Below are 21,734 nucleotides of genomic sequence, written 5' to 3'. Positions count from 1 at the left end.
GCAGAACGCTGTTCCCCAGCTGTGCCAACATTTCTACAGAGCCAGGCTCGGTAACCAGAGAGAAATCTGTTCAATAGACTAGTTCTGTGGTGGGCTGCCCCTGGAGCTGAAGGCATTTTGAGCTAGTGTCTTGTATTTGGGATTAGGAACCAGGCAAACCTGATTTCTAATCTTACCTCTGCCACTGATTTGCTGTATGACCCAGGGTGATTACCTTCAGGTTTTCGTGCCTCAGCTGACCCACCTGCAAAGTGGGGGTGATTTTGCTTGGATGCTGCACAGGGATGTTGTGCAAATGAATTAACGTCTGTACAAGCTCTCAGAAGATGTAAAGCGCCATGTACGTTAATATGTAGGTTGCAATCAGGTTGATCTCTGGGGAAGCCAAAGGAACGCTGGAGAGGATCTGATAATTAGAATGGTTGTTTTTGGCACAGTGTGAGCTGCTTTTGTGAGAGGGAGAAGTTACCAGCATGAGGGATGACAGTACTTAAGAGCCAAGGGTCCAAGCTGAGTGCAGGTCCTGGCTAACCCTGGCATAATCCTCCGTAGTTTGCCGAGAAACAGAAAAATATCTAAGATCCATAGAGGATAGAGAGAGACAGAGCAGTAATGGGCCTATGTGCTGGAGTCTGGGGGCACATCACTGCTATCTCTAACATGCCCTTCTGGACATTGGAAAGGCATCAGTGCTTCTAACTTGCCGCCTTCCTCCTCCTCCTCCTCACCCCACACTCTTTTTAAGGGCTTGGGGGAGTTCTTCATTCTTATGAAAGTGAGGCAGTGATCTAGTGCAGTATGTTGTCCATGTTTCACCGGCATTGCTTTGCTCAGAGACATCCCTCTGGAACGATGTCAGCCCTTTTAATATGTGCTTGGGACCCTGGTGCTAATGTCTACAAAACCACATCCACCCCGTACAATACTTCCACCTGAAATCTTTAAAGGGGAACCAGTACTAGAAGACCTTGTATTAATGCTTCGGTGGGGTGGATAGTCAAACCTACAGCGAACCCATCTGACTTCTTTACGCTTGCCTTAATCAGGCTGGGCATCTGGGTCCCCAGAGATGAGATTAGAGCATTAACCCACTTTGCCAGGAAACCCCTTAGGTGACATTACATTAAAATAATTAGGCTAGTGTGAGATCCTGTGTGAAGCAAGACTTGCTGCATCCTTACAGCTTTATGGGTCAAGCTTTATAGGGCAAGCCTTACATGGGAACAGCTTTGCACAGAACTAGGAAACTTGGCAGAATAATTCCAATTAAGAGGCCGACGTTCAGGACCAAATAAATGTTGGAATTCTGCAAAATCAATCAAAAAAAATCCCTTGGCTGGTTCTATAGACCTGGTGCGACAGTCAGGGCTGCCAGGAATAGGCAGAGTTGGGGTAGGGAGGCTGCAGCTACTTGTGCTGCTGTCCATATAGACCAGGCAACTTTTGATTCTTCAGCCCAAAGAGACACTCCCATGCAATTGTTTTGTAAATTGCAGAGTTTGACCTTGGTTTTCCCCCCCCTACATTACACTGATGGTGCAAACCGCAGCCCCCAGGACAGAAAGAGGTGGGAGAAAAGAGGTGCCCTCGAGGTGCTCACAAGGGGCCATTCCAGAGCTTGGTAGGGAGTGGCTATTCAGATGGAAGTTTGTCTTTGCAAAGCCAAGCCTCCATCAGAACACGCAGGGGGTGTTTTCCTTCCAACCCCCTGTGAACTGAACAACAGAGCTGATTTGATGGACACCATCAAAAATGAAACCCCGCAGGGTTCACGTAGCTATAGCAGAGAGACGCAAGTCTGTGTCAAAATGTACCTTTATGCTCCTGCCTGCATAGGAGCCACGTAAGCACAGTTGGAGCCCCATAGTGTTTTGGTGGACCTAGATCTTGTTAAGCCTGAATTCATCCATGTGGGGAGAACTGGCAATGCTGACTTGCCTAGAAGCCTGAGGTCTTTCCAAGTACAACTGTGCATTTTCAGATGACTTCAGGAATTGGCACTGAGAACCAGCTCAAAGGTACGATTAATGGAAGGAGACAATCGCTTTTTGTTCCACTGCTTCAGGGAACAGGCTGTCAGAGGCTGGCTACAGCTCAGTGAGTTCCCAAACATCAAAATGATGACAGATCTCATAACAGCTTCACAGTGACAGGAGACATGTAGCAAAAGAAACCATGCTTTGTAGCAGTGTCTACACCATTCTACAGCCGGATCTGACTAGGAGAAAAAAAATACTCCTTTCCTTACATTTACACTTTTATTATGAATGTAGTGATTTATTGATGAATTGTTCAGCCATGTCGCTACCAATATAGAGATCTAAAAGAATTCATAAAATTGTTTTTTACGTCTTTCTGCTTTGGTCCCTTTTCATACTCCTCACTTCATAGTCTTGTCAATTAGTCCTCTGGGGGCTAGATAAAATACTATCCTTGGCTATCCTTTAATTATCACTATTTTTGATCCCTGTTCTTTGCATTTGATCTGTAAGATCATTAACTTCTGCTTGCTCTTCCTCGGGAACAGCAGCCTCTGTTTCCGGTACTGCTTCCAATCTGGGCACTACTTTAAACTCAGTTTTGTAATCTGGTCTATTTGGCTTAGATTCCCCCAGGGGTTCTATTTCCTGTCTGTGCTCTGACTTCAACTCTCTGAGATTCTGAGAACACTCTCCCTCTTTTACAGATGAAGTTGCCAAAGGAACTCTGGGTTTTGGAGCCTGCATCCACATGTGATTAAAAACTTCCTCTATGTGCAACCTCCGAGCCACGTCCGGCTGCAGCATGCGGTAAATAAGATCTTTGCACTCAACTGTCAAGCTTTTGGACTTGGGAAAGTGCACTCTGTGTTCTTTCTGAATCTTTAGCATTTTTCCAATGTTTGAGTCGTCGTATGGCATTGATCCACAGACCATTATAAACAAAATGACACCCAGACTCCATATGTCGTAAATCTTAGGCTCATAGGGAATTCCCTGTAACACTTCAGGGGCTGCATACGCAGCAGAACCACAGAAAGTTTTACTGAGAATAAGCTTGCCATTTTCATCTCGAGTCAGTCGTCTGGAAAAGCCAAAGTCTGACAGTTTGATATTAAAGTCTTTGTCTAGAAGGAGGTTCTCACATTTCAAATCCCTGTGGACTACATCCAAATCGTGGCAGTACTTGATGGCAGAAGACAGCTGGCGAAACATCTTGCGAGCTACATCCTCAGAGATGGCACCTCTGCTCTTGATGAACTCCAGTAAGTCTCCTTGTACGCCAAGCTCCATCACGATGTAGACTTTGCCATCGGACGTCTCAAAAATCTCATAGGTCTTGACAATTGCGCGGTGATTCACTTTGGCCAAAATCTCTATTTCCCTGGGGAGAAATCTTTCCAGGAAGTCACGAGGAGCTTTTTTCTTGTTGATTATCTTCACAGCCACGTTGAATTTCAGTCGATCAGAGTAGGCAGATTTCACTTTAGCATATGACCCTTCTCCCAGATTGATTCCCAAGACATAGCCTCTCTTTTTAAGGATTGTAGCATCATCCATGGTGCCAGAGGCAACAAGAGATTTCTAAACTGAAATTGACTGTGCATCACACACGCTAACAGCTTGTTCTCGTACATTCCATGGTGGTCAACTGAGACACCCTAGTTCTCTTTAGTTGGATGATGTAGAACCTTTAGCATTGTTTTATATGTGATGTGGGCACATGATGTCATAAAGCAGAGCTCATATTAGTGGTGACTGAATGTATAAAATATGACTTATTTCCCACAAAACTAGCTGGACAGGGAGGGAAGATAAGGAGGCCTGGAAGAGATTTTTAGCTGTATGGAGACACAGAAAAAGGTTGAATCCTTGATATTTTATGGAGGAAGAAGAGGCAAGATTTGGATACAGTGTAGATATATGGGGCAAAGGAGAGGGAAAAGTCAAAGAGGATCCTTAAGTTATGAGCCTGAGTGGACAAGAGGAGAAGTGGGTGGTGTTAACAGTGACAGAGAATGAAGGGAGAGCTGTGTAATTTGGAGGGAAAATAAGGCGTTCAGATTTGGCCATGTCAGCGTTTTGATAGTGATAGGAGATCCAGGATGAGATGTGGGATTGGATAATGCTTCTTTGCATGGAATGTGATCAGTATTGCCTATAAAAATGGGAAGTCCAAGAGAATTATTTCTAATATATAAAAGCCGTGAATCCCACCCAGCAACTTTCAGGCCGTAAAGAAGTAAAAACAAGAACAAATCCCAACTTGTTTTTTCTTTGCAGGTCACTAGTAAGACAATGGTGAATGGTAAATCCATTTTCCAACACACAGGAACGAATAACGTGGTGAGACTAATCTGGCAACACAGCGAGGGCTATGACTGAGGGGTGCTCTGTGTAAGCATCCAGTCCAGGTGATGCAGTCCCGACTTGAGCAGCGGTCATGGATGGAACATGGAATCTTACCAGTATTTGAATCCGGGTCGTGTAAAAACAGTGTTGTAGCCTCATGTGTCAGGCCCGGGTTTATGATTCTTGTGGTGGAAGTGCAGGAGTGAGAGGCATGGGCTCTAATTCTAGACTTCTTTTGTGACTTTGAGCAAATTCATTAATCTCTCCCTGCCTCATTTTCCTCCTCTGTAAAATCTATGTAGAAATCCATCCACTATGGCCCCCATCGCCTCTCCTTTTCCTTAGTGACTTGCACAAAGTCACACAAGAAGTTTATGTCAGAGCAGGGAACTGAACCTAGGTTCCTGTGTCCAAGGCTAGTACTTTAACCACTGGACCCTCCTTCCTTGTTGGAAAGGACAGTACTTTCCTATATCAGCAGGTTGTTGAGGCCAAACTACTCGGATGTTTGTCATGAGGGTTGAGATCCTCTGATATTAGGGACTATGCTATAAAAGTGCAAAGCGCCATTATAGAGTTGCTTGAGAACGGTTTCATTGTTTAGATTGTAAACAGGATTTAGGTTGAAACACATCTCCATTAAAAGCTTGATTTTTTCACTTCCCTGATTACTTAGCTCAGAAAGGAAGCTGCGGTTTGAAACACTTCTTTCTTGGTATTTTAAAGACCTTTCCGGGGTCTGTTACCTTTTCATTTCAAACTCTGATCCACAGTCATTGGGCTTTGGACATGCTCTGGTCTGACTGCAGCCAGATTGCTAACATTAATTTATAGGAAATGACCCCTTGGCCGAGACTCCAAGCTGGAATTAGGTCTAGATGCCCAACTCTGATCTCCTCCTCTATAGGCAGAAGGATCATTTACTTCCCCTCGGAATAGATGGCAGCAATAACTCCTCAAACCCTCGCCAACTCTGATTTAGCTTAAATACAGTACGTTAATTCAACAGGGAGAACGGAGAGGGAGTAAAGAAACGTAAATTGCAAAGCCATGTCAGAGTCGAAGGTTACGCGCAACCTTGCTGGGGAGGCAGAGATTCTATTGAACAGGAAGGGCTAATCGTACAGGTTATGTAGAGATCAGTGAATCTTAGCATGAGATCAGCCATGTCCCTATTTGGCCTTCTGAGCTGAACTTTCCTGTTCTCACTCCACATCTGGCTCCCATGTGTCCCCTAGTTTGATCTCTGCTTCTCTCGCTCTCTCTCGTCCCCTGCCTCCCCCCCTCTTTTCTAGTCAAGTGATTCACTTTTGTTCCTGTCCACTGGTTGACTCCTGTTCACGCTGCCTGATCAGTTTAGGGGATGGTTTAGTATTCTCCCGAGCCTTCCTTGGATCTAGTCTTCTAGACCAGTGGTTCTTAACCAGGGGCCTGGGGCCCCTGAGATTTAAGGGGGTCCACCAAGCAAGGTTGGTATTAGACTTGCTGTGGCCCAGGGCAGAAAGCTGAAGCCCCACCGCATGGGGCTGAAGCCCGGGGTTCCAAGCCCCGCCACCCAGGGCTGAAGCTGAAACCTGAGCAAATTAGCTTCACAGGGCCCCGTGTGGTGTGGGGCCCTGGGCAATTGCCTTTCTTGCTACCCCCTAACGCTGGCCCAGCCTTTTATATGCAGAAAAACAGTTGTTGTGGCACAGATGGGCTGTGGAGTTTTTATAGCGGGGGTGGGGGCTCAGAAAGAAAAAAGTTGAGAACCCCTGATCTAGACCAGTCTTTTGTCTGAATCAAGAAAAAAAAAAATCCAGACATAGTGACTCTTCTCTGTGCAGATTCTGTATTAGCTCTTTAACTAGGCAATACCTTGCGCCATATAACATTGCTGATCATTCTATCAGCTGTGGCTGATTTTTCAGACCATGCCTCTGATTTAACAATGAATTAGATTATAACCTCATAATCTCATCACAGGATGGTTATGGGAAAAAATATGGAAAACAGAGTGATAAGCATCCTTTGTTATCCCTGTTTGGCTCTCTATCCTGTGGCCAAACGGTCAGCATCTAACATGCCAAAACCTCAGCATGTTGATGGGAGCCGATTCAGCTGGGAAAAAAGGCTTCTTAACATTGGAAATTTCCAGATTCCACCATTTAAAATGATCTATGGGCCTATGTGACATTCTGTACCTCGGGGGAACACCCAGCCACCCCCATGTTCATCCTTATAATGTGATTGCGTGGTATCTAATGCAAAGTTTGTCATGTTGGGTGTCTTTGGAAGGCTCATGATGCACTGAGAGCATTGTTGTTATAATAATGTTATAGCAATGTTTGTTATAGGTTGTAATTTCACGTATATAGTTATGAGGCTGAGAATGTGTTCTCATGGCTTAAAGCAAGCCCAGGCAAAGGCTCTCCAAGAGCAGAGGGGCAGTTCACACCTCATCAGGGCATGTATGGGACAAACTCAGCCCAGCCTCACAGGAACAAAGGACACTGGCCTAGGCAACAACAAAGGATCTGTTGGACTCTCGAGTGAGTCACCCCCCTTCCTTTGGTCAGTTTGGAACTGCGAGGAGGTCATGCTCACCTGACTCTGAAGGGGGCAAAGCCAAGGGGGAAGAAAGGACATGATAAAAGGGAGAGACGTTTGCTATGCGCTTCCTCTTTCTTCCACCTACATCTACAGTAACTCCCCTTGGGATAACAAGCCTGATGCATATCAATTTCTTTGTTAAATTGACGAACTCATATAATCTTGCAGCATCCAGTGGGCATAACTGGACACTGCAAGATGGAGGTTCCTAGGGTTGTGTCTGGGACCGGAGATATTGGCTAGTGGCATTCGGTTGCACAATCCAAGGAGCAGCTTACATGCCAGAGGCTGTGCATGAACAGCCCAGGAGTGGGGGTTCTCACAGCAGAGCAGGGTAAGGCTGGCTCCCAGAGTCAATGATTGGAGTGACCTAGCAGATCACCGGTCCAGATAACACCAGAGGGGAATGTCACAGCCTAATCCTGCGAGATACTGAGTACTCGCAACTGCCGTTGACTTCAGCGACTCTCTTCTTCTGGCCTGTGTGAGGAGTTTCTGTAGGGTAATAACTGTCTGTGGGGGGTGGGGGAAGGAAGAGGGGTAGCCTTGTGTGAACAAGTCTCTAAGCAAGTGCCCTCCTGCAAACATTGCCCATTAAAGCTGATATGCTGAACAGCTCCTGTTGCTTCCCCATCTAGCTACTGTTTAAAAGTGTGGGGAGGTTTATGCAGAACCAAGCATATAAGGGCTGATCCCCAGAGTTTGCTGAGTACCTGCAAATTCCATTTGAAATCAGTGGGATTTTCAAGCGCTCAGCATCTTTTCAGGCTAGGCCTACACAGAAAAAGGTGCATGCTAAAAAAATGAATTACTTATCTAAAGTATCTTACACATGCACACCCACATGCAATACTTTACCACAGAGAGACATCACATTTTCTTTAATATCATGAGTCAAGCACACATGAATACTTTACAGTCATTTACTTCATAGTTCAAGGAAGACTTTGATCATTCACTTATGAACTTTTCATACATTACACAGCAAGACCGGCCTAAAATGTATAAACAGTGAAATCAATGCACAATTGGGCAAGAACTACAAAACCGTAACAGCCAAAAAGGGAGGCCAAGAACCTGTAAAACTTAGAGTGGCCAATATTTAAATGAAATGCTTGCATTGACTGACAGTTTTTCTGGGCATTGTTAGCTAGTTACAGATTGTGTATACAATGTATGCACAACATTTTCTGCTTGTTTCATAAGCTTAATGCATGTATTTTATCTTAATTCTGACATTGCTAAAATATGTATTTGGATTCTAATATAAAATAATTGGAAAGATTTTCTGGCACTCTGGAATAATGAAATCTATACGTTAGTGACAGTACACCCAGTTTTATGAATGGGTAAAGCCCTATCTGCAATATGTGGCTTGGTTGTGGATGCAGAATCTGGCATTATATTAAACCGGCCAACTAAAGTAGCTTATAACAAATGTTTGAAAATATCTTGGCATTCCAGCCTCCTAAGAATTACATCAGACACTAAATGGGGCCAGCAATGAGTGACTTGATCTTAAACTACAGTGAGTTGGGGACAATGCACGCAAAGTCTATGGTGTGTATTTATTAGACAGCACAAATCTTTGTGCATTTGGGTAAAATGTCAAAGCTGAATTAAACAGGGCTTTTGAGACAATTGTTATTAACGAAGATCAATATTTTAGCAGCAGCACACTGCAGGGAGGCTCGTGTTAAAAAAATCCATCACTAGATTACAGGGAAGTGGGGATGATTTTCCTGCCTCAGGTGCTTTGCTAAATCATCCCTGCCAGAGGTGACATATCACTGGGCATTGTAAAAATACTTCAGCAGCATCAGTTTGTCTTTGGAATGGACCAGATTGCGCCGAGTGTGGAGTATTAACAAAGAATGCCTTGGGAAGGATATAGCCAGACTAGACTCCTCCCGCCTCTACCGTTGAGACAAGCTGACCACTGATACACGACCAATATACTCAAGCTATCTTCCAGGAACGCATTCCCAGCAAAGTGCCGCTTGATAATATTTGGTTGTTCAGTCGTGTTGCTTCACGAGGTTCAGAGAGAGCATTTTTTAAAATGTGAAAGTAAATCAATGGCATCTTCAGGCCTTTATCCTGTCCCTCTGCAAGCCTCCGTCCTACTCTGTCTTCCGCCCAGCTGCACAGGGGCGATCATGGCTCTTTGCCGAAATATCAGAAGGAGAAAAAAATGCATATTGTCAACAGAGAGTGATGATTGTTATTCTTTCATGCTGTATATTACAAGTGAGCAAGTTACAAAGAAATTGACACATTCCTCCCTCCTCCCCCCAGGAGCCGCCTCTTTCCCTCCTTTTCTAGCAGTGGCTGCCTTTTTGGTCTTCTTTTCCACTTTGTTCTCCTTGGGTGACTCCCCTCTGATGTTGTGGCTCCAGTTCTGGTAGGGTTACCATACGTCCGTTTTTTCCCGGACATGTCCGGCTTTTTGGCAATCAAACCCCCGTCCGGGGGGAATTGCCAAAAGGCCGAACATGTCCGGGAAAATGCCGGCCGGGCACTTCCCCTCCCGCGGCTGCTCTGCTCCTCCCCTGACTCTTCGGCTCTGTTTAAGAGCCGAGCCGCCCGAGCGCTATGGGCTTCAGGCGGCCCCCTTGCCTCCGGACCCCAGCCGCCGGCCGGGCACTTCCCCTCCCGGGCTCCGGCGGCGCAGGGTCCGGAGGCATGGGGGCTGCCCGAAGCCGGTAGCGCTCGGGCAGCTCGGCTCTTAAACAGAGCCGAAGAGTCAGGGGAGGAGCAGAGCCTCTGGCCGCGGCGGCTCTGCTCCTCCCCTGACTCTTTGGCTCTGTTTAAGAGCCGAGCGCTACGGGCTTCGGGCAGCCCCCATGCCTCCGGAGCCCGGGAGGGGAAGTGCCTGGCTGGGGGCGCAGGGTCCGAAGGCATGGGAGCTGCCCGAAGCCCGAGCGCTACCGGCTTCACGGTTTGCCGGGCAGCCTCCAGACCCTGCGCCCCCGGCTGGGCGCTTCCCCTCCCGGGCTCCAGCTGCGCTGGGGAAGCGCCGGCCGGGGGCGCAGGGTCTGGGGGCTGCCCGGCAAACCGTGAAGCCGGTAGCGCTCGGGCAGCCCTTTTCGCGTGGCTGGGAGTGGGAGGGAGGAGGGGGTGGAGTTGGGGCGGGGCTGGGGGTGGGAAATGGGCGGGGCCAGGGCCCCGTGGAGGGTCCTCTTTTTTTTATTTGTTATATATGGTAACCCTAAGTTCTTGTGGCAGTTTAAGTGGCCCCCTTAGGGTATATCTACACTGCATTGTAAATGTGGGTCTGTGGGTCCTGGGCTTGTGGACTCAGTGTTTCCAGGCCTGTGCTTAAGGCCACGTCTACACTACCCGCCGGATTGGCGGGTAGTAATCGATCTATCGGGGATCGATTTATCGTGTCTCGTCTAGACACGATAAATCGATCCCCAAATTGACGCCCGTACTCCACCTCGGCAGGAGGAGTAAGCGGAGTTGACGGGGGAGTCGCGGCAGTCGACTTGCCGCCATGAGGACGGCCAGGTAAGTCGAACTAAGATACTTCGACTTCAGCTACGCGAATAGCATAGCTGAAGTTGCGTATCTTAGATCGATCCCCCCCAGTGTAGACCAGCCCTAAGTATCCACATTTCACTCTAAACCTGGGCTTACAATTGCTGGACCTGGGTCTCACTGCACTGCACTACACAGCCGGAGGCAGAGTCCTGAGCAAACCATGCCTCACTAGGAAGGGAAAGAGACCAATGGAAAGCTATATAACTCCTGTCTGTACATCTCTTCCCCATGATTTTGTAACTGGTGAGTGGTACAACCCCCTTGACCAGTTACAACTTGTGCGGTGCAGATTGTGTCAAATGGCAGCTTTCCTGCCATCACAGCTGAGTTTGTGTGTTTTTCCTCACCTTCCATGCCACCTAGTAGTGTTGTAATAGTGCACTCTAGGAAAATTGGGACAGCTATCCCATAGTGACTCAGCAGGGGATAGAGCACCCATAGGACACAAACCCAACGGAATCAGCAGCATGTGCAGCAATGCATTCTGGGATGTCCCATTTCATACAGCTGGGAAGGGAGGAACACTGACCAAATTTACAACACAAACCTGATTAGAGGATTCTGTCCACACTGAAACAAAACTAAACATCCTGTACTGAACTGATGTCAGCTTAGGCACTGGCAGGGGCAAAAAAATCCTAGCTGGCATGGCTACTAACAGCTTTCACCAGATTGGGCATGACAGAAACCCTGTGTAGGGCCAGCTGTGACAGATATAGCAAGTTCCTGCAAAATCTCATTGAATTAAGTTTTACATCTCTTTGGGTCCATTTTAGTAAATGAATGGTGTATGTACTATCGTGGGACAATGTGCCAGACAGGAATAGACTTTTGGACAAACAGTGTCAAGTGTTTTTTTCCTAGGGAGTATCTAGGGGGAGGGGAATGCAAATTCCCACCTTCAGTTATGAAAAAAACAAGCCTTTTGAAGCTACGCCCTGAAGAGAGGACCATTGTCTACTGATTAGCAGTTCCCGGAGTCTCAAGATCAAAGGCCCAAGCTGTCTAAAGGAAAAACTGAGCTTCGGGGGGCGGCGGGGGAGCTAGTTCTGAGCTAAAGCTGCTATGAACTTGTAACCACAGAAAAATCCCTTGGTGTGATTTGAAGGACTGACTCCTACCAGAACCCCTGCTGGAATTGGGGGGTGACCTCTGGTAAGCCTGTTAGCATGCATATAGGTTCTTTTATTGCTTTAGTATGTTTTCTCTGTAATGAATAAATGTGCTTGCTTAGAAAGAGCTGTGTGGTAACTTATAACTGGGGGCAATTACACTGTGTATAGGCTCTGAAGAGAGAGAGCAAAGCGCAGACGCTGGCCTGTTTAGGCACTTTGGCTTGCTGGGAGTATCACAGTGTAGGCTGGGAACTCTGAAGCCTGGATGAACTCTGGGTCAGGAGGGAGAGAGCCATGGGTCTCTGCCCAGAGAGGTGACGGCTCAGAAGAAGGACCATGGAGGGGAAAACCAGGTGCAGTAGCTCTGAACTGTGACACCAACCCTGGCACTAAGTGATCACAAGTTCAAAGTTGGAGTGAGAACAGGGACTTAGAAGCCAGCAGCTCCCATGACTTCTGGTCAGGCTGACTACAAATTACCTTCTTCACTAGTAGATACCAGCAACAAAGGAACAAATTCCCCCTGCCCTGGGTTCGGATCCTGAGCCCCTCTCTGATTGGCAGAGGGTTCTGTTTGAGGATGATTAGGAGGAGAAGCAGGAAGAAACAATATTTGGAGGTTGAGAAAGGCAAACAGCTACTCTGAGGAGCTTCCCGGCCTTTCTACCACGACTGCCCCTGGAATCAATAACCAAGCCCTCTCTCCTGCCGACACGAGTCCTAGGGGGTCACTATGGGAGGCCCCTTCCTACTCTGCTGGTGTGCCCCCATCTCTCATCATCCTGTGTCAACCTTAACTTGTAAGCAGCTCTTTGGGGCAGCACAGAGCCTCTGCCCATAGAGCACCAAGGCATGTTTATGACACACTGAATAAGTCAGGTAACAGTGGGATGGGCAGAGGCTAAAATTGCTGGCTGGCTCACTGGAGGGAGAACAGGTAACCCCAACTACTGCTAAAAATCGGAGTGCCTTGAGAAATTGTCATTCATGTTGACCTCAGCAGCAAGGCAAATAAAGGAAATAATAGCTTCCACACAGCAGCTGGCTGCAACGGAATTGGTTTCTAACTATGAAAGTGGATAGAAATCTCACCATGAGAATGACAGGGCACATTGAGCAAAGGAAACCATGGATCACAGCCGCAGTTACAGCACTCTGCGGTGTGACAGCCTCTAGAAACAGATATGCCTTCCCCTTTGTTTGTGCTTAGTGGTTTATTGATTGATTATTCAAGCATGGTGTGTGGCTTCTGGCGCTTCCCCTGCACCCAAGCATGGTTCAAAACATCTTCGATTTGTAGCCGGTGAGACACATCGGGCTGCAGCATACGGAAAATAAGATCTTTGCATTCTTGTGTCAAAGACTCAGGGAAGATCACTCGGTGTTCCTTCTGAAAGCGGAGCATTCTCTTAACGTTGGAGTCATCGTATGGCATGTATCCGCTGACCATCACATACAGAATGACGCCTAGGCTCCATATGTCATAAACTTTGGGCTGATAAGGAATGCCTTCTATCACTTCAGGAGCAGCATAAGCAGCAGAACCACAGAAGGTTTGACTGAGGATCACTTTCCCATTCTCATCCTGGAAGCACCGTTTGGAAAAGCCAAAGTCAGACAGTTTGATGTTCATGTCTTTATCCAAGAGGATGTTGTCACATTTCAGGTCCCTGTGGACAACGTCCAAATCGTGGCAGTATTTGACGGCACAAGATAGCTGGCGAAACATCTTGCGTGCTACTTCTTCAGGCAGACCTCTGTTTCTCTTGATGAACTCCAGTAAGTCTCCTTGTACACCAAGCTCCATGACTATGTAGACTTTGCCAGATGTCTCAAAGATCTCATAGATCTTGATGATAGAACAGTGGCTCACTGTTGCCAATATCTCCAATTCCCTGGGGAGAAATTTTTCCAAGAACTCAGGAGGAACATTTTTCCTATCTGTAATCTTCACTGCCACGTGGAATTTCAGGCGCTCAGAGTAGGCGCATTTCACTTTGGCAAAAGAGCTCTCTCCTAAATTGCTCCCCATGATGTAACCTTTCCTCTTAAGGACTGCAGCATCATCCATGGTGCCAGAAGCAACAAGTGCCTCGGAAGGTGAAACCTACAACTCATCTGTACATAAGCTAGCAGTGTATTCCTTTGCACTGCATGATGGTTGACTCTGGTGCCTGAGTCCTTTGGAGGTTACTGATCTGAAACCCCTTGGCATTGTTTAATAGATGATGTCAGCAGGTGAGGTCATAAAGCAAAGCTGTCATGAGTGGTGACAGACTGTATAATTCAGTGGCATTATAAAGTGAAAGCCAAGCACAGGGATAATAAAGTTTCATGCATCAACGAAAAAAGACATCACCTCGTGTTCTGGAACTCCTTAATAGAGGATTGTTCTATCTTGCAAGGGGAAAGAGGTTGGTTTTAAAAGATCTCCTGTTTGGTTTTGAAACTAAAATCGCTTCATTCCAATTATTTGCTCAGCCTAGTACGTAGGTATTATTTATCCCTGCTTCTGAGCCTGCTACTCTGTGCCTCTACTGCAGCCTCAACACACTTGAATTTTCTAGCCTAAAAATCTCCCCATCCTTTAATTTGGTCTAAAGTACTCTTCTTAGGGTGGATAGCGGTACCGATGCCAGGTTTGTACATAGGAAGGAGAGGTTATGTAAGGGGAAAGATAAGGCAATGCTCATTCCTTGCTGTTCATGACCCAATCACATAAGCACTAAAACTTCAGTATGGATATTGGGAACTCCATCACAGGGATTTGTGACAGACAACAGCTATGCGTGGCTGGGGATGTCCAGCACTGGAAAAGGTTGGCCAAACCCAGAACAGTGGGGGGGGAAACTTCAGGGAGTTTAGGTGGTTGTGAGACCAGTACGTGTTGGGGGCAGAATCCATGAAACCAGCCCTTTACAAAGGCAGGTGGTATTGTCCCATTTTTCTGATTGAGAAACTGAGGCCCAAAGTCAAGTAGCAGAGAGCAGAAGAAAACCCAGATCTTTTGACTTCCAGTCTGGTGCCGTAAACCCTGAACTCCATACCTTCATATCATGGCTAAAAATCCAGACCCACTGCCGCATTCCTAAAGAGGTGAGCTATTCCTCGGAACTGGCCTACAGAATTTGCAACAGGTGTTTCAAGATGTGCTTTGGATACAAGTCTTGTAAACATGTCCATGTGGAGTCTTATATGTTAAAAATCCCAACAGCAGACCCAAAAGCCAGCTATCAAAAGGGAGCTGGTGTCTTACTTTTAGAGGTGAACTATAATTCTTCTTCATCATCATCTTCCTATTACGCCTCTGGTGTTTAGGGCAGTGACAAAGCTCCTCCACTCCGGTCTGTTTCTGGCAAGTCTTTCAGTGGTTCCCCAGCTGTGCCCCACGTTTTTCAGCTCGGCTTCCACAGCTCTTCACCATGTTGTTTTGGGGCGACCTCGTTTTCGCTTGCCTTCAGGTGTCCATCTTATTGCTACTTTGGTGATGGAATCAGTTTCCATCCGAAGCACATGACCGATCCATCTCCACCACCTCCTGCCAATGATGGTGCTCAGATCTTCTTGACTGCACTGTGTCAATAGATCTTGGTTTGAGATTGTTCTGGGCCAAAAGATATGGAGGATTTTTCTGAGGCAGGTTGTATGGAATGAAGACAGTTTGGACACGTCATACTTTCTCATTCCCCAGCATCCTGCACTATAAAGTAGTGTTTTAGATTAATAGATTCTAGGACTGGAAGGGACCTTGAGAGGTCATCAAGTCCAGTCCCCTGCCCTCATGGCAGGACCAAATACTGTCTAGACCATCCCTGATAGACAGTTATCTAACCTACTCTTAAATATCTCCAGAGATGGAGATTCCACAACCTCCCTAGGCAATTTATTCCAGTGTTTAACCACCCTGACAGTTAGGAACTTTTTCCTAATGTCCAACCTAAACCTCCCTTGCTGCAGTTTAAGCCCATTGCTTCTTGTTCTATTCTTAGAGGCTAAGGTGAACAAGTTTTCTCCCTCCTCCTTATGACACCCTTTTAGATACCTGAAAACTGCTATCATGTCCCCTCTCAGTCTTCTCTTTTCCAAACTAAACAAACCCAATTCTTTCAGCCTTCCTTCACAGGTCATATTCTCAAGACCTTTAATCATTCGTGTTGCTCTTCTCTGGATCCTCTCCAATTTCTCCACATCTTTCTTGAAATGCGGTGCCCAGAACTGGACACAATACTCCAGTTGAGGCCTAACCAGCGCAGAGTAGAGCAGAAGAATGACTTCTCGTGTCTTGCTCACAACACACCTGTTAATGCATCCCAGAATCATGTTTGCTTTTTTTGCAACAGCATCACACTGTTGACTCATATTTAGCTTGTGGTCCACTATAACCCCTAGATCCCTTTGTGCCGTACTCCTTCCTAGATAGTCTCTTCCCATTCTGTATGTGTGAAACTGATTTTTCCTTCCTAAGTGGAGCACTTTGCATTTGTCTTTGTTAAACTTCATCCTGTTTACCTCAGACCATTTCTCCAATTTGTCCAGATCATTTTGAATTATGACCCTGTCCTCCAAAGCAGTTGCAATCCCTCCCAGTTTGGTATCATCTGCAAACTTAATAAGCGTACTTTCTATGCCAATATCTAAGTCGTTGATGAAGCTATTGAACAGAGCCGGTCCCAAAACAGACCCCTGTGGAACCCCACTTGTTATGCCTTTCCAGCAGGATTGGGAACCATTAATAACAACTCTCTGAGTATGGTTATCCAGCCAGTTATGCACCCACCTTATAGTAGCCCCATCTAAATTGTATTTCCCTAGTTTATCGATAAGAATATCATGCGAGACCGTATCAAATGCCTTACTAAAGTCTAGGTATACCACATCCACCGCTTCTCCCTTATCCACAAGACTTGTTATCCTATCAAAGAAAGCTATCAGATTGGTTTGACACGATTTGTTCTTTACAAATCCATGCTGGCTGTTCCCTATCACCTTACCACCTTCCAAGTGTTCACCTTCCCTGGTACAGAAGTTAAACTAACTGGTCTGTAGTTTCCTGGGTCGTTTTTATTTCCCTTTTTATAGATGGGCACTATATTTGCCCTTTTCCAGTTTTCTGGAATCTCTCCCGTCTCCCATGATTTTCCAGAGATAATAGCTAGAGGCTCAGATACCTCCTCTATTAGCTCCTTGAGTATTCTAGGATGCATTTCATCAGGCCCTGGTGACTTGCAGGCATCTAACTTTTCTAAGTGATTTTTAACTTTGTTCTTTTTTTATTTTATCTGCTAAACCTACCCCCTTCCCATTAGCATTCACTATGTTTAGGCATTCCTTCAGACTTCTCGGTGAAGACCGAAACAAAGAAGTCATTAAGCATCTCTGCCATTTCCAAATTTCCTGTTACTGTTTCTCCCTCTTCACTGAGCAGTGGGCCTACCCTGTCCTTGGTCTTCCTCTTGCTTCGAATATATTGATAAAAAGTCTTCTTGTTTCCCTTTATTCCTGTAGCTAGTTTGAGCTCATTTTGTGTCTTTGCCTTTCTAATCTTGCCCCTGCATTCCTGTGTTGTTTGCCTATATTCATCCTTTGTAATCTGTCCTAGTTTCCATTTTTTATATGACTCCTTTTTATTTTTTAGATCATGCAAGATCTCGTGGTTAAGCCAAGGTGGTCTTTTGCCACATTTTCTATCTTTCCTACCCAGCGGAATAGCTTGCTTTTGGGCCCTTAATAGTGTCCCTTTGAAGAACTGCCAACTCTCCTCAGTTGTTTTTCCTCTCAGTCTTGATTCCCATGGGACCTTACCTATCAGCTCTCTGAGCTTACCAAAATCCGCCTTCCTGAAATCCATTGTCTCTATTTTGCTGTACTCCCTTCTATCCTTCCTTAGAATTGCAAACTCTATGATTTCATGATCACTTTCACCCAAGCTGCCTTCTACTTTCAAATTCTCAACGTATTCCTCCCTATTTGTTAAAATCAAGTCTAGAACAGCTTCCCCCCAGTAGCTTTTTCAACCTTCTGAAATAAAAAGTTGTCTGCAATGCAGTCCAAGAATTTATTGGGTAGTCTGTGCCCCGCTGTGTTATTTTCCCAACATATATTTGGATAGTTGAAGTCCCTCATCACCACCAAATCTTGGGCTTTGGATGATTTTGTTAGTTGTTTAAAAAAAGCCTCATCCACCTCTTTCACCTGGTTAGGTGGCCTCTAGTATACTCCTAGCATGACATCACCCTTGTTTTTTACCCCTTTTAGCCTAACCCAGAGACTCTCAACACTTCCGTCTCCTATGTCCATCTCCACCTCAGTCCAAGTGTGTACATTTTTAATATATAAGGCAACACCTCCTCCCTTTTCCCCGTCTATCCTTCCTGAGCAAGATGTACCCATCCACACCAACATTCCGATCATGTGTATTATCCCACCAAGTTTCAGTGATGCCAACAATGTCATAGTTGTATTTATTTATTAGCACTTCCAGTTCTTCCTGCTTATTACCCATACTTCTCACATTTGTATATAGGCATCTAAGATACTGGTTTGATCTTGCCTCCCAATTTTGCCCTGACCCTCCTTTCTCTCTGCCATTATAGCCCACGCTCCCTCTTGTTTCCGACCCATCTCCCAGGTCTCCATGTTCCCCACTTACCTGTGGGCTTTGCTCACCTGTCCCCGTCAAACCTAGTTTAAAGCCCTCCTCACTAGGTTAGCCAGTCTCAACACTCAACACTGTTGAAAATACGCAGCTCTGCTAAATCTTGAGTTTGGTTTTGGTGTTGTATTTTGATGATTTCCAGACTGTATATAAGCTCCTGAAGGTGTTCCTGGCTTTATTGATTTTGTTCCAGATGTCCTGGCTTGTTCCACCGTCCTGGCTGATGGTGCTGCCCAAGTATGTGAATGTTTCTATACTGATGAGAACATAATCCTCGATCCATACTGGTGATGGTGAGGCAATATTAAAGGTCACGATATCTGTCTTATTGTGGTTCATTTTCAGTCCAATTTGCTGGCCGAATGCGTTGAGTTGAGTTGTTTTTTCTTGTATATGGTGTTGGGTATGTGATAGGAGAGCGAAATCATCTGTGAAGTCCAGGTCTTCAAGGGATGAAAGAGTGTCCATTTAATGCCTCTTGGCATGTCTTCTGTTGCACGCCACATTACCCAGTCGATGGCAATGTTGAAGAGGATTGCAGACATGACACACCCCTGACATACTCCTATTTTGACTTCAAAACTGAGCTCACTGTGATCAACACTGCATGTAAAGTTGAAATAGAAGCTTTTGATGATGTTGATTATAAGGAAAGAATGCGCCATAGGCTGGTCTTGTGAATGCTATCAAAAGCCTTCTCAAAGTCTCTGAAATTTATGTAGAGTTGCCATTGCCATTCTAAGCACTGTTCTATTATGTTTCATAGAGTGAAGATCTGGTCTGTGCATGCCCTTTCCAAAAACCAGATTGCTCTTTTCTGAGAACGCTATCAACTGCCTCTGATATACGCTGGACTATGATCTTACACAATACTTTGCTTGGCACAGATAAAAGTGTGAACTATAATTAGTTTGCCATCAAATTAACCCTGTTTAATGTTCAGTGCTCAGGATTGTTGCCATAATCCCTCTCTGAAGTTAAAGTGATGGCCTCAAAGATGGTCACATTAAAATGCTTCACTCCTTCCATGATCACTGTTCCTTAGGACTTAGAAGCAGCAGAGACAAAGTGAGAGCCCAGGCCTTTTTCTTATGTCTGATATAACCACACTACAGGTATATAATACAAGAAAACACATGTTTTATAAAAGCAATGGCAGAACTATACGCACTTTATAACTAGAGCTGGTGGAAAATTTTCGGACACAAGCGTTTTTCTGTTGGAAAATGTTGGTTTGTCAAAATCAAAACAGTCTGAGGGAAGGTGGCAATTTCAACAACATTTAATTTTGAAAAAAAAATGGAAATGAAGCATTTTGATAAGGTCAAAATGTTCCATAATGAGAACATTTTGCTTTGAAATGATTTTTTGGTTTGAAATTTATATTCTAAATTACAATATAATATAACAAGATCAAAATAAACAAGGTCAAAACAGAGACAACACTTTCAACTTTACCAAAGAAAAACTTGTTTCATGAGAAATTTCAAAATATTGTCTTTTTATTCTGGTTCTGAATTAATTTTGTTTTAAACGTCAATTTCCCACAGAGTGGAAATTCTGGTTTCTGACCAGCTCTAATTATGACAGGCGGGAAATACCTTGTATTAACCTTTCACAGAGATTTAGATCAGGCTGGAGACTTCCTCTGCATTTCTTTTAGATCTTCTGGGGAATTTTCTTTACACACCTCAGCTAGAGTTGTCTCAGGTAGGAGAGGCTGAGCTCATGATTAACTCCCCAGTTTTTTCTTATTAATTCCTCTGACCTCCCAGAAAGCAAACAAATCCTTTGTGTGACTTCAAGCTCCCAGCTTCCCAGAGTGGATCAAAACAACTTAAGACTCTGGTGTCCAGCTCCCTCCAAATTGAATTTGGAAGCAGTTAAGTCTCCTTGAAACTGATTAATGCAACATGCATCTGTGTGCAGCCATGCAGACACCTTGCAAACTTCTCTTTGGGCTGTACAGCACCCATTTGTAACAGTCCTACATGGCAGTTAGGAATGTATTTATATCTTTATGCTAACTTGTGCTCTATAGATATACATTAACATCACTGATTTGCTCTCTCACTTCTTGGGAAAGCAGAAGGGACGGCCTGTCCAACTGCCAGGGAAGGGTTAACCATACTTTGCTCTGCAATGATACCTAATGGGGGTGATCTCTAAGGGTAGCTCTTTCTCCTAAAGGGTTGCCAAGCACTGGAAAAGGCTGGTCAAACCTGGAGTTTTAGAAGTTTCTGAGAATGGCAGTTGTGGGCAAAACAGTCTCTTGGGTTGGGCTCAGGGCCAGTGCTACCATTAAGGCAAACTAGGCGGTTGCCTAGGGCGCCAAGATTTGGGGGCACCAAAAAGCGGTGCCCCCAGTTTTTTTTACAGCGTTCCTACGCCCCCTCCCCGAGTGTGCGGTCGCCGCTCCACTTCTTCCACCTCCCAGGCTTGCAGCGCCAATCAGCTGTTTGACGCCACAAGCCTGGGAGGGGAGGAGAATTAGAGAGGAGGCGGAGCAGAGGTGAGCTAGGGTGGGGAGCTGCCGCGGGGGGGTGGCGCCTCAGGGCAGAGGGGGGAGTTGCTGCGGGGGGGCGCCTCAGGGTGGGCGGGGGGCAGGGAGCTGCCGCAGGGCTGGGGGGAGGGGCGCAAGGTGGAAGTTTCGCCTAGGGCGCGAAACTTCCTTGCACCGGCCCTGGTTGGGCTATGGCCAATTCCTGCCAGCAGAAACCAGCCTTTTACCAAGGGAGTGAGTTGCACTTGTTCATGTTACTACTGACTTCTTACTTAGGTGGTAGAAGCTACTGTGGGAAAAGGAGTAACGTCCCTGATCACTTTATATCTACCTGCCAAATTGTAGCATGTTATTAAGAGCAGGTCACTGTGTGAGATCGGTCTCTCCCATATTGCTTATAAACTAGGCATAATCAGTCAGAGGGTGAATAAAAAGATACAAGTGGATTGCTGTACTGTAGCCCAATAGATGTATACAAATATATTGGAACAGTATGCACCTAAGGTGAAATTCTGGCCCCATCAAAATCAATGGCAAAACTTCTATTGACTTCAGTGGGGCCAGGATTTCACCTGTTCTTATGAACCAAAGAGACAGTCCTATACTCACTGGCCCTTAACTCTAAACAAATTATTAACAGACTAATCCTCAACAGGTCACAGAAGCCTTCAGGCATTTAAACTATAAGAAGCATAGCTCAGGTATGATCTTAGTGTGGGTTCCGGAAGGTGCTGTATAAAAAGCATAGTTTATTTTGTTTTAGACAGCACCCATAGTGTGAGGCATTTTACGAAACAAAGGCAAAGACTGGGTTCCTGCCCCAAGGAGCACGCAGTCTGATTACATATGTGATGCAATGCGTGACAGTAACAAACCAAAGGAGTAGGATGGAGTGAAGAAGGAGAACGAACACAGAAAGCTTCATTAGAAAGGAGTTAAGGCTGAAAGTGGGTTTGCATGGACTGCGCTATTCTGCAAAGCAATATTACTTA

General features: G+C 45.6%; 1 protein-coding gene and 1 pseudogene across 1 annotated transcript; both read right to left on the bottom strand.

Annotated features, from left to right (window-relative positions):
* Positions 1–2,444: 2,444 nt before the first annotated feature.
* LOC135890487 (testis-specific serine/threonine-protein kinase 2-like) lies at positions 2,445–3,557 on the bottom strand. The gene has a single exon (XM_065417908.1). The coding sequence runs from the start codon at positions 3,537–3,539 to the stop codon at positions 2,445–2,447; it is 1,095 nt and encodes a 364-aa protein (XP_065273980.1). The 5' UTR covers positions 3,540–3,557.
* Positions 3,558–12,809: 9,252 nt separating this feature from the next.
* LOC135890480 (testis-specific serine/threonine-protein kinase 1-like) lies at positions 12,810–13,799 on the bottom strand (annotated as a pseudogene).
* Between the last annotated feature and the right edge of the window lie 7,935 nt (positions 13,800–21,734).

Source organism: Emys orbicularis, chromosome 16 (assembly GCF_028017835.1).
Source record: "Emys orbicularis isolate rEmyOrb1 chromosome 16, rEmyOrb1.hap1, whole genome shotgun sequence".
NCBI lineage: Eukaryota > Metazoa > Chordata > Testudines > Emydidae > Emys > Emys orbicularis.
This window is presented reverse-complemented; position numbering and strand designations above follow the sequence as displayed.